We start from the raw sequence: 12,901 nt of genomic DNA on the forward strand, positions 1-12,901 counted from the left end.
CTTGGCCCCAGCTACACCACCTCCTTGCTGTTCCTCGGGCAAGTTCTTGCTTCAGGGCCTTTGCACCTGCTGTTCCCCCTTCCTGGGACACTCTTCCCCACATATCCGCTCCCTCTTCTCCTTCAGCTCTCCACTCAGATGTCACCTTCTGTGGCCACTCTGTTTGAAATGACACCATCCCACTTTGGGGAGTCCCCAGCCATTTCACAGAGGAGAAGACCAAGGCTCAGAGAGGCTAAGTAACTTGCCCAACGTCCCCCAGCACCCATTCTGCAGCTCCCAGTTTCTCTCTCCAAGAGTGGTCCTGACTTCCAGCTCCCCTGCCCCACCCTTGTGTTGTCATGGTAACCCCGTAGCCTATAAAATGGGACTGAGAGAGGAAGGCAGGGGTCCTCAGGGCCTCCACCCTCCCGGACCCCTCTCCTGGACACCAGCCTCAGTTCACCCAGTAACGTCCATTTCTGTCTGAAAAGCTCTTCTCACGGTCTAACCCACAGCCTGCCTCCAATGTACACCCATGTCCTCATGGATTGGGAGCTGGCTCCTTTGGGGGAGGGAGGCAAAATATTGGCAGAACTTCCCTGAAGAGTGTGTGTGTGTGTGTGTGTGTGTGTGTGTGTGTGTGTGTGTGTGTGTAGGGGGGCAGGGGGCGGGGTGATTCTTAAAGGGCCACCGCACAATTAGCCCCCTCGGCAAGGCCCCTAATGATACATCTAATTAGCAGCCCCCTAATTAGCAACGACTTAGGCATAATTACAAACCCACCAGGATCCAAGGCAAAGACTCACGCTCTCTTCTCCCTCCCTCCCCTCCCCCCAGCTTTCAGGAGAAACCAGGTCCACCTGGGAGTCAAGAATTCATCTATAGCATCTCACTCCCTCTCTCAGGGAAGGGCCATGGGCTGGGAAGTCTGCCCTCAAGTCCAACCACCTGTCCCTCCCGCCTCAGTCCTCAAGGGAGACCCGGGTCAGCCAATAGGAGGCCCGCCCTCCTTGCCCTGGCGCTGGGCAAAGCAGCCTGGTTCAATGCCTTTTCCTGCAAAACCTGGTTTCCTCTCCCTGGGGCCTTAGGGAAGAAGGCGTCAGGGAGAGAAAGCACTAGATAAATATCTGTTAAATGAACCACCAAGAGGTCTGAGCCCTGTCACTGGGGACAGCTGGGTTCCCTCTTCTTGAGGCTCCTGCCTCTGCCTCTCTCGCTCCATGAGCAGCCCTGAAACATAATCTGGGTTTAGAATCCAGGGGCAAAAGCATCAGGTGGAGGCCAGGGTGGGACTCCGGAGGGCAGATGGCGGGCACCGTCTCCTGGGGCCATCTCGCCCCTCCCTTGTGGGCCGGTGGCCAGCTGGGTCAGTGGTGAGTGCCCCAGTTCTGCCTCACCCACCTCTCGGGGCCTCGGAGACCTCATCTGTAGGGTGGGACTGCAAGCTTCAGTGGGGTGGGGCAGTCAGTCCGGCAGGCCAGGTGGGACCCCCTCCTTCAAGTCCCTCATATTGGTAAGGGGGGTGATGTTTCCTGACCGCGCTCAGGGTGGGCGCAGGGGGTGCCCGCTGCCTGCTCTCGGTGGGGACACGGCCTTCTAAACATGCACGCTTACTGCTCCAGGGTAAGCCAGGCTCTCCCGCCTGCACACAATGTCCCAGCCTGGGGATCACACACAGACACACACAGTCTCAGTGTTCAGGCTATGGTATGCCGATCGGTAAACTGAGGTCCGGAGGGGCAAAGAGCTTGGCCAAGTCATGCAACTTCAAGTCAGGGGCAGAGAAGAGATGGAACTCAAGGTGTGGGACTCCTAAGCTGGTGCTTGTTTTAACCCACCTGGAATCCCACGTGGGCACTCGAGGACCTCACCCCATCACATCCTGGGCTACAGGCTCAGCCCCACACCTCTCATCTCGCCCGCCTTCTCTGGGGCCCCCTTCCCAACAGAAAAGAAGAGGATGTATCGGCCAGGGACCTCTAGACTCAGAAGGGCCCTCTCAGAGCCCCCAAGGGGCGGTGGAGAAGCTTTTGAGCTCCAGCCCCACTGGGAGACAGGTCTGGGGCTGGCACACCATGAGACGATGGAGGCGAGACTGCAGGAAGGACTGGCCTGGCCCAGTACCTAGAACTGTGCCTGGAGCAGGAAAGGTGCTCAGTAATTGTCAAAAGAATGAATGAGTCAAGAAATGGACAAACGGCAAAAGAGGTATGGAAGTTAGACTGCAGCAGGGACCGGTCTAGTCAATTTTGAAGAGGAATGGGAGGTTAGATTGCAGACAGGACTGGTTCAGTCTCCTCTACAAAGGCTACAGGTTAGACTGCAAGAAGGACTGGCCTCAGGATGCCAGAAATAAGGCAGGGGAGAGCAGAGGAGCTCTGTCCTCAGGGGCGGGACGGGCGGATGCCAGCCGGGAGGATGGGGGAGCTCGGCTGAGGAAGGGAGAGGAGTCTGGGGGACTCCGTGCCTCCTGGGGGAGCCCACTCTGCGGCGGCGGCGGCAGGGGGCGGGGCGGGTCTTCTTCCCCCAGGTCTCCCCTTGCCAGGGGCGGAGACAAAGGTGTGTAGGAGGCAGTTAACCAGGGAGAGGAAGCGGAGAGGAAAGAGAGAGAGAGAAACACAGACCAGGTCCTAGAGACGGAGATGGAGATGAGAAGCAGGGAAGAGAAAGATACACGCGGAGATGGACAGAGACAGAGACACGGGAAAGCTGAGACAGTAGAGACAGAGACAGAGGGACACACACAGAGATGGCGAAAGAGGAAAGCAGAGAGGAACCAAGGACTTAGAGACAGAAAGCCGGAACAGACCCAGGCACAGAGAGAGACAGAGACAAGAGTGAGACTGAGGGAGACAGGGAAAGGGACTCGGAGAGGCGGCCAGACTCCGCAGGACAGAGACCCCTGAGAGATGTGGAGACACAGAAAGACGAGACCCAGACACAGGAAGGCGGGGGCGGAGGTGTAGGTGGAGGACGCGAGTGCGGGTGCTGCCTCAGACAGGGTGGGGTGTTCTCAGCCCCTCAGTGCCCAGGAGGCGCCCCCTCCCCAGCCCGCCGTGCTCCCTGAAGCGCAGGAGGGCTTGAGGATGTTGACCGCTGGTGGCGCCCCTACTGCACCTTAGGGCCCTGGTACCCGCGCCCGGGATATGCAGCCCCCCATCCCCTATAACGGAGCTCAGGGAGAAGCGGCTCCTGGCTCCTCAAATGCCCCCCTCCACCCACCTGGGGTAACACCATCCTTCCCCCAAGCCCCCCCTAACTGGGGGTCTCCTACCTGCAGCTACAGCCTAGAGCAGGTTCCCTCAGCACTGGATTGGCAGTGGTGGGCGACTCCGCCCGACAGAGGGAGAGAGAGAAGGAGAGAGAGGGATGAGCTGGAGACTGAGAGGGAGAGCTAGGGAGGAGGGGAGGGAGAGGGGATAGAGGGAGGAGAGGAGGAGGGGGGAGGGCTTCGGGGGAGGGGGAGTCGGCTAGAGAGGGAGGAGGGGGGCCGGGGGAGAGAGCAGGGAGGGAGGAGGAGGAGGCGGGGAGAGGGGAGGCCGGCGCAGGGGGCCGGGGCGGGGCCTGGAGAGAGGAGGGGCGGGGGGTGGGGTGGGGGGAGATGAAGCAGCCCAAGCCTCCCACCTACCCTCTGGGTTCAGCACCACAGGCAAGGGACAGCACACACGCACGCGCGCGGACACACACACACACACTTGCTGATCCATACAAGGGCCAAAGAGGCAAAACAGCTACAAATAGTCACAGGCTCCCAGAACTGCGGGGAGGGCAAGAATGTTTTTAGCCAGAGTCAGATCCAAATTCACATGCTGTGCCTGCTGACAAAGCCAGCCAGAAACAACCACAAAGGCACCCACTAATAATAATAACAACAGTTGCCATTCACAAGGGGCTTCCAGCCCTTACCACGTGCCAGGCATTGTTATAACATTTTTAATAAGTGCTTGACACATGTTGACACAGCTGACCCTCCTAAAAGCCCTGTGAAGTAAATGCTACTAGCCCCATTTTACAGATGGGGAAACTGAGGCACAGAGTGGCGAAGTGTGGCTTCAGGTTCTCCCTTAACTGCTACACTACACACTGTCCCAGACTGAGGGGCTGGCAAGAAGTTAGGCAGCCAGCTGCAAAGGACCGGGCAGGCGCTGGGAACACAAACTCACGAGTCCTGAAACGGTGAACACACACACACGTGCACACACCTCACAGACCCAGAACATCACTACTTAAATGCCCCAAATCCCACCCTAGGGTCCCACTCCCACCCAGGACAGGAGGCGACGGAGCACTCAGCCTCTGCAGACGGGCAGCAGGAGGGAGACCCTGATGTTGCCAATGGCCCATGCCCATCGCCAGTCCTGGCTGGACACCCCCGGGCCCACTGCCAGGAGAGGAGGGAGACGACGTAGCTCCGGCTCCCTGCGATTTCCCACACTTGGGTTCTGGGAGGTGAGGTGAAGACAGGGGTGGCCAAGAATTGGTGGGCTCCAGCCTCCTGAAGACCCACTGTGGGGCACTGGTAGCTTAGTCTTCACTGTCGGTGCAGATGGTCAGACTGACGGGTGGACTTCCATGGCAGGAGGTAGACAGATGGCTAGAACGACCATGGTGCCTGCCCCCCCCCCCCAGGAAGCAGGGGTCCCACCCAAACCCTGCAGCAGCAAGGAAGGAACTCCCTCCCACAACCAGCCTGGACCCCGCTCAGGAATTGCTCCCCCACCCTCCCGACCCGATTCTATTCCTGGCAAGATTTCTTCTGTTGTCCCCGCCCTCCACTGGTCCCTGTGATGTAGGCCTCAATTCCTTCTCCTGGTGCCACGGAAGTGGCCACAGGAGGGGCAATCGCTACAGCCACGGGGCAGGGAAGTTAGCCTTGTCTCCCACTTCCTGGTTCCCCAATCCCCTGGGCTTTTCAACTAGGCCTACCCTTAGCCCTTTCCAGGACAGTGTAGCCTGGGGCTCATCTCAGGACTCCCCAGTTGAGACCTAAATCGATCACTTCTGCTGGGTGTTAACCTTGGCTCTTGGCGCAAGGTCTAACCATAGTAATTTTTGCTAGGGTCCAACTTCAGCATTATTCACAGGGGGTCTGGCCTGAGACCCCTTGCTACAATTTGACCATGGCTTCCCCACGACAGTCCTTTCCACCCACATCTTCTCCTCTGAGGCTCAATTTCCTTATCTTCCAATTGAGCCCTGACCTCAGATCCAGAGCTTTCCACTGGGGTCTAAGCTCAGTTCACTTGCGGAGGTCTAATAACCCTACAGACCTTTCCCTTATATTCTACAGTCTTTCCTATGGAGGTTTAACTTCCTGTAGGGCCTAACTTCCTTTCTTTCCTCTGAAATCTACGCTACGATCCCACTTCAGTCCGGCTGCTGGGTCTGACCTTGGATCCCCAATCCCCAAAGTCCCCCCCCCCCTCCCTCCATTCTTCTGGGTGAGTCCGGCTCCCGACAGAGCCTGGCAACAGTTGGTCCTCATCAAGCGTACGTCGAACAAAAGAATGGAGACAAGTGCAAGTTTGATTCCTCTAGACACAGAAATAATCACCACTGACCGAGTCTCAAGGGGATAGAGGCGGGGTGGGGTGGGATCATCCAATTTTCAAATGGGGACACAGAGGCACAGAGAGGGGAGTGGGGGTCACAGGGCACGCTGGGGTGGAGCCAGAGCAGGACCCACCGCTCCACCACCCTGGGGTGTCTGGGGAGACCAGTGCCTCCTTCAGGATGCTTCCCCCGCCATGAAGAGCTGGAGGCGGGCACCCCAAGGAACTGTGGCAGGCCTGGGGTGGGCAGTGGGTGGGTGCTCAGGAGGCCGGGGTCTCAGCAGGCCCGGCGCCCACCTTGTCCCCCAGCCTCTGTGGCTGACGTCTCCTCTGCTCCGCTTGGTGCCGAAGCCGGGTCAGAACCAGCTCCGAGGCCTGGATCAGGCTGTGCTGTGGGGAACGAGAGAGGAGGGCAGGGCTGACACAGAGCTGGAAGGTGCAGGTTACACGCCGCCCCCCCCAACCCCCAGAGGCTGAGAGCGCAGCCACGGTGGGAGGTCCGCGTGTGGGGTTCGAATGGGTCTCTGTGATGGGGTGAAGGTCAGACCCAGGGGGACGGCCTTCAGTGAATTTCCGGTGGAAGGGACAAAGCCCAGCCCCAGATGTGTGGGTCTGAGGTTAGAACTCGGTGGAGGGGACGGGGATGGATCAAAACATAACAGAGATAACACAACATTGTAAAACAACTATACCCCAACAAACAAACAAAAAAACATAAAGGAGAGCTCGCGTTATATGGGGGTGAGGCTTGACCACCCGAGAGAGGCTGAGGTTAGTCCACAGCAGGGGGAACAAAGGTGAGACCCTGGCAGAAAAGGTTAGGCCCACAGGACAGAGAAGGAGCAAACCAAAGTGGAAAAGAGAGGACTATGTCACCACACAAGGGACGGAGCCAGACCCTGGTTGGAGGGTCCGAAGTTAGCCCCTGAGAGAAGGGACGGAGGGGAGATCACAGTGGAATGGCTTGAAAGAGGTCACAATGCGGGATGCTGGGAGGCTGAGACCACAGCAGAAGGGAAGCCCCTTCTCCCCCAGGTGGACCACAGCCCTGTCCACTGTGGTCTAACCTCAGACCTCTCCTCGTTCCGTTTTACTCGAGGGTCCAACCTTTGTCCCATGTACTGTGGTTCAGCCTCAGACTTTTCCACTGGGGTCCAACCTCTATCTCTCTGAGGTCTAACCTGGACCATTCCGCTGATGACTAGACTGAAGCAAAAGGCCCCAGCAAAGCCTGCAGAGGAGACAGTAAGGCTAGACTCCAGTAGAAAGAACCCAGGTGAGACCACATGGGAAAGGAGCCTGGAGTCAGACCAGAGCGAAGGGGTGGGAAAACACCAGATCAGGAAACAGAGGTACATCACAGCTGAAGGGCTGGGGCCGGGCCGTAGTGAAAAGGTCAGAGGTCAGACATATTAGTTGGAGGTTAAACAGCAACGGAAGGTTCCAGGCTGGACCTTGGGCCATTGGAATGGTTGGATGTTAAACCGTAAGGGCAGTTAAGCTGCTGTCGGAGGGTGAGAGGTCAAAGTACAGGAGAAGGCTGGACATTAGACCACAGGTCACGGGCGTGACCACAGTAGAAAGTTCAGTGGTTAGACCAAAGTGGAAGGGTTTGAGATTAGACGATGGCAGAAAGCTGGAGACTGGCTGGAGAAGGAGGCTGAAGGTTAGACCACAGGCAGAATGAAGCCGGTCACACAGGTAGAAGAAAGGGTGGCTGCAGTAGGAGGGCCAAGGTTAGGGCGCAGTGGAAGAGTGCAGGTCAGGTCCCGGGGGCAGATCCAGGCTGGGCCACAGGGAAGGGACACGGTCGAAGCAGGCGGAACAAAGTACAGGCGTTCGGGAGGCGGAGGGAGGCCAGGGGGCCGGGGCTGACAGATGCTGTGGCCGAGCCCCCTTCCCCCTGGCTGTGAGTGCCCCCAGCACCTCCCTTCTCCTTGACCAACAGGAACCGCCTGCCTCCCCCAAGAGGGGGCCTGCAGCCAATGACCCCCTTGCCCGAAGCAGGGCCCAGGCTCCAGTTTCCAGAGGGATCGGGCCGAGGCCTGACTGCCCCTCTCCTGTGAGAACGTGCCCTCAATAAGGCGGGTGTTAAGGTGCCGTCTCAGGGGCCCCTGGCTACCTGCAGGATGTGCACGCCCTTCAGGGAGACCACAGCGAGCTCGCGCAGCCCGTCCCCGGTCAGGTCCACGTGCGCCATGGCCAGCAGGGGGCTCGAGAAGCTCCGCTGCCACAGCAAGCGGAAGCCACGCTGGGCCCCAGGGAGCCCGCGCTCTGGGCTGCAGTACTTGTAACAGAGCAGCTCCTGCAGGGGCAGGGGATTGGGGTCACACGGGGAGAGGCAGGAGGCAGAGGACACAGGCCACGGCAGCCCCATCCCTGCGGCCCCACCTGTCCGTAGGTGGCCACCAGGACCTCCGGCCGCCCATCCAAATCGATGTCGGTGACCAGGCCACAGAGGACGCTGTCAAACTGGTCGCTGCCAGGCAGGAGAAGCTGGTCCTCGAGGCCCCGGCTCAGCAGGTCCCTGAGGGTCAGACCGCGGCGGGGAGACTGAGGTCGACCGCGGTGCCCGCCACCCTTAGCACCGGACCCTCACGGGTCAGGTCTGGATGTGCTGTTCCTCCTGAAGCCTGGACACCCTGGTCTCCAAGTTAGACATCCTCATATCCACCAAGGGGCGCTCAAACTGTCTCTGATCTGGACGCCCACACTGTCCCTGGAGGTGGGACCGCCTCGCTCCCAAATAGAAACCCACACCTTCCTTCTGGTGACCCCCTTGTCTCCAGTCTGGACACCCACGAAGCCCCCTGAAGCCTGAGAGCTCAGCCCCAGCCCGGACACCTTCACCGCCCACCAGCTGTGCCCAGCTGGCTCGCACTGGCTCACGGGAGCCGACTGGGAAATTTTCAGAAACTTTGTGAGCGGCTTGGCATCACGTTGGTGGCTCAAAATCCACTGAGGTGGGAGTGTTGACAGCACGGAAATGGGCAGATCCCATAAACCAGGGCTTTCTCCCACATGGAGCCTGTGATTAAACACTTACCAACATGCTCTGTCCACCTACCCCAGGGGGACGGGACATCTCGGTTCCCACCCGAGGCCTCAGCACATCCCCTACAAGTTCTAGACTTAAACACTCATGCTCCTCTCCCTGGGACACAGACACCTCTACCTGCCCAGCCCTGAACCACTACACCCAAAGCTTTACTCTCTGCAGAGAATGACAAGGTTAGATGACCGTGCAAAGGCATGGGGTCAGCCCACACCCACGTGCCCCGTGGCCCTCACCGATACACCACCGCTGGTTCCAACATGCTGGCCACCAGCACGCTGTACTCCTCCTGCTGTGGCCTGTCCTCGGTCTCTGGAGAAGGAACGTGAATGGCGGGGGAGGTGTGAGGGGACAGGTTCTAGGCTCCTCCTCCCTCCTCCCCATCCGTCCATTCCTGAGAGGAGCACACGTTAGACCCCTGAGATTGGGCTACAGGGGGAGGGTTAGAGGTTAGACCACGAGAGAATGATGGAGGTCAGATGCCAGGAGGAGGGAGAGGTGTTGGATGACAGTTTAAAAAGTCCAAGGTTAGACCACCAGGGTAGAAGAGACAAAGGTTAGGTGACAGCACAAAAGTCCGTGGTTAGACCACAGTGAGAGCATCAGGGGATAAACCACAGGGGAAGGGGCAGAAGACAGACTACAGAGGTCAGGCCAAGAGAAACGCCAGAGAAGGACAGACCGCAGTAAGAGGAACAGATCAACACGTGGGGCGAAAGGAGAGACCCCGAGTGGGGAGACAGCGCTGAGTCCGTGAGAAAAGCCTGGACTTGGATGGCAGCGAGAGACAGAGTGAAGAGGCCACAGACGGGGGGTCAGAGGAAGTCACAGTGTGAGCGGTGAAAGTCAGACCACCAAGGGAAAGGCAGAAGTTCAACTCCAGGGTAAAAGCTAAAGTCAGACCACCACAGGGGCAAGTAGCTGGAGCTGAAATTCAGGAGCGTCGTGGGGAGGGAATGGGCATACTGGAGCTCCCGGGCTGGAGTGGGGCACACAGGGGGGAGGGAGGGATGGTGGGGAGCTGGGCATGTGGGGAGAGGGGTACAAATGTGGGTGGAGGAGCCGAGCCCGCAGCCTGGCCTCCCCCTGCCCGGAGCTCACCCTCGGGGGCCGAGAGGCTGAACACGATCACTCGGGAGATGGGGCCGTCCTGCAGGATCGTCCAAGTCTGCAGAACCTCTGTGTGGAGGGCGAGGACTCAGGGCCCAGCCCCGAGCACCCCCGCCCCGCCCGGCCCTGCCCCGCCCCCCGTGTCTGGGCCCCCGCCCCAGCCATCACCTCGACTCTGCTGGTCTACGTGGGCGACACGGACATCACCGCTCTGACAGCCGAGAGCTGAGAGTCGCCGGGACGTGCCGGGCAGGTTGTGCACGTCAAGCCAGAGGACACTGGGGGTGGACGGGTGGACAGAGGGGCCTGAGGGCCGTCACCAGGCCCCAGCCCCCACCTCCACCTCCCTAGAAGCATCCACCCCACCCCACCCCACCTCCGGTAGAGCCCTGGGCCTCCGGTGGGCCTGATTTCTCTAGGGGTCAATTCCCACCACCTGATTTCTCTGAGGCTGCCTGCCCCGGTTCCCACTGGCCTCTGTCAGGGCCTCTCCTACCTACTGGTCAGGTTCGTGAGCTCTGGGAAGAGGTTTTCCACGGGCTGTTCTTCAAACTGATGCAGCCCCTCGTTCTGGGGGAACCAAGACCCGCCATCCGCTTGGAGTCAGCGGCCAGCCTCACGCACTGCGCCCCATGCCAGCCCACGGTGGCCCCAGCAGGGCTCTGCCCACCCAGCCTCCCCCTGCCTCACCTCCTTGTAGAGATGAATGGCAGGGTCATTCCCACTCAGGAGAAACACGGTCTCCAGTTGACCCCCGACCTGGACCCTGAAAGCAGAAAAATCTAGAATGCCAGTGTGGTAGAGTCCGTGTGTTTTAAAATCCTCCTCTTGCAGAAACTCTTGCCTGCGAGAACCCTAACATTCTGGGTTCTAGACACTGGATCCAGAGCTAGGATCTCAGGATGTAGAATTCTAGAAACTAGCCCTCACAGAATCTCAGATTTTAGAACTTTCCAGTCCCAGAATCACAGAAACCTTCTGTTTCTAGAGCCCTCACTTGCTAGAATCTTCACTCTGGATGTGGATTCAGGAATGAACATGGAGCTCTAGAATGGGCTGCAGAACCTCAGAACACTAGTACCTCTTTACCCTAGAACCCCAGTGTTCTAGAAGTTCTGTTTTCTGTCTCCTTTGAAATGCTAGAACTTCTGGAAATTGCCATCATGGATATTCAGACTTATAGAATTGGTAGAATACCCAGATCGTAGAACTCAGAACATTAGTGCTTTAGAACCTTCAGTTTCTAGAACTCTCATCTGCTAGACCAGAGGTTGGCAAACTATGACCTGCAGGGAAAATCCAAAACCCACGGCCTGTTTTTGTGAATAAAGTTTTATTGGAACACAGCCACACCCATTCATTTACACAGTGTCAATGGCTGCCTTCTTGCTACAGTGGCCAACTTGAGTAGTTGTGATAGAGATTATTTGACCCCAAAGCTGCGCCTTAAAAGAAAAAGTTTGCCAACCCCTCTGCTAGAACACTGGTGTTCTGGAATTCAGAGCTCTAGAATGGAATTCTTATACTTTGGGATTCTAGAACATCAGTATTCTAGACGGTCTGTATTCTATCTCCTTGAAATGTGACAATGTTAGGGCTTTAACGTTACAGAATCTCAGAATCATCAAACTGTAGAATTTTCAAATCTTGGAATCCCAGAGCTTATAACTCTAGAAAAATTGGCATTTCTGGGTCTTGGAATGCCCAAATCTAGAACGTTAGAATTTGAGAATTCTACACGTCTGGAACACAGGTGCTCAATTCACTCTCAAATTATCTAGTTCGGGGATAACAAAATGGTAGCCCATCAGCCAAGTCTGGTCCATGGCTACCTTAAATGCACGATGCTTTAAAAAACAAACTAGTCTGACTGTCTATAGGCAGGTTTGTGGTCTCCAGTTTGCTACAGCCTCCGCCCTCCCAACACACACACACACACACACACACACACACACACACACTCCCTATTGTATCACACCTGTGGCTTACTTACTCTGCGTGGCACAGTTGGAAAGGAGTGAACTGGAGCTCCAGGTTCAGGCAGCTCTCTGCAGGGGGAGCACAGGCAGATGGGAACAGGAGACCTGACAGCCCCCCACCCCCCACCCCCTTCCCCATCCCTCCTTCCCTCCAGGCCACACTTACGGGCAATGGAGTCCAGGTTGTACTCAGAGCCAGGCTCATAGTCACAGTAGATGTTAAGGAAGGGGCTGCCCTTGTCCCCTGAATCCTGGGAGAGGAAACTGGCCTCAGGAGAGAGTAGGGGCAGCAAGAGGGATATGGGTCAGACCCAGTAAGGAGGAGAAAATGGATAGGTGGAGGGCTCTGGGTACCTTGATGAACGTGATCCCCACCACCAGGCCCTGCTTTGGGGGCGACTTGTTGAAGGTGTCGATGGAGACAATCTCTGCGTCCACTGGGAGAGGACAGTTCAAAGTTCACGTTTCAGGCAGACCCGTGACCCCAATATTCCCAATCAACAGTGAGCCCTGACCTCTAGGACTCAGTCATCTCCGACCACCACAAATTATCATGACCTCTGGGACGGTACGAGTCCTCATCACCATCACCATGGTAGGAGGGATCCTGGTTTCTGAGTCTGAGGAATCCTGAACCCTAACTACTTAAGGCCCCTATTAGCCCTGTCCTCTGACCCCAATGCCTCCAGATAACCAGCCTTGACCCCCTTCAATCACCATCACCCTGATCCCATTCTCCCATCTGGTGACCTGGCTCAGAGCCTCAGAAGCCTTCTCAGCACTACGTTTCAAGCCCCCAGCCCCCTGGCGCCACGCACCGGGAATGTAATTGAACTGCAGCTCCTTGGCCACGGGCCGGATTTTCTGTCGGAGGTCTTGGTAGCGGAAGCCTAGCACCTTGCCTTTAAGGGTGGCGGCCAGCAGCTCCCCGCGCCCGCCCGCGCCGCCCGCCAGCCCGTACACATTGCTCTGAGACGAGAAGCGTGTGAAGCTGTCCTCGCGCAGCGGGCAAGGCCCCGCGGCCACGGCCGCCTCCCCCATCACGCCCCTCAAACACCGGTCCCCGTAGCCCCCACGGCTGCCCGCTCTACGCCATGGACCGCCGGGCGCCGGCCGGTCGCGCAGACTGATTACGTAGAGAAGCTGCCGACGCTGCCCTTTACCAAGATGGCTGCCAGCCGGGCCGCTTGGGCTGCCCACCAGACTTTGCCTCAATGCGCCTG

The 12,901-nt window shown here is 58.0% G+C and overlaps 1 protein-coding gene across 2 annotated transcripts; it reads right to left on the reverse strand.

Moving 5' to 3' along the window:
• Positions 1-5,506: 5,506 nt before the first annotated feature.
• On the reverse strand, positions 5,507-12,775 carry KPTN (kaptin, actin binding protein). 2 transcript variants are annotated; one of them, XM_068529080.1, is made up of 12 exons: positions 12,497-12,774; positions 12,033-12,115; positions 11,845-11,929; positions 11,693-11,747; positions 10,390-10,465; positions 10,196-10,269; positions 9,868-9,977; positions 9,691-9,768; positions 8,826-8,901; positions 7,926-8,061; positions 7,657-7,839; positions 5,507-5,924 (listed from the first exon to the last, which is right to left on the reverse strand). In XM_068529080.1, the coding sequence occupies exons 1-12, from the start codon at positions 12,717-12,719 to the stop codon at positions 5,796-5,798; spliced, it is 1,308 nt and encodes a 435-aa protein (XP_068385181.1). In that variant the 5' UTR covers positions 12,720-12,774; the 3' UTR covers positions 5,507-5,795. The 2 variants fall into 2 exon arrangements, with proteins under 2 accessions (XP_068385181.1, XP_068385182.1); XM_068529081.1 differs by lacking the exons at positions 10,196-10,269; positions 10,390-10,465 and having other exon boundaries at positions 12,497-12,775.
• Positions 12,776-12,901: the final 126 nt, after the last annotated feature.

The sequence above is a fragment of the Eschrichtius robustus genome, chromosome 19 (genome assembly GCF_028021215.1).
Source record: "Eschrichtius robustus isolate mEscRob2 chromosome 19, mEscRob2.pri, whole genome shotgun sequence".
Taxonomy (NCBI): Eukaryota; Metazoa; Chordata; class Mammalia; order Artiodactyla; family Eschrichtiidae; genus Eschrichtius; species Eschrichtius robustus.

Bases quoted from the DNA above. Each gene is read 5' to 3' on its own strand.
- KPTN (XM_068529080.1), bottom strand. From the start codon at position 12,719: ATGGGGGAGGCGGCCGTGGCCGCGGGGCCTTGCCCGCTGCGCGAGGAC. The intron at 11,930-12,032 runs GTACCCAGAGCC...TTCCTCTCCCAG, and splicing joins TGGGGATCACGTTCATCAAG to GATTCAGGGGACAAGGGCAG. The intron at 10,270-10,389 runs GTGAGGCAGGGG...TGGTTCCCCCAG, and splicing joins CCATTCATCTCTACAAGGAG to AACGAGGGGCTGCATCAGTT.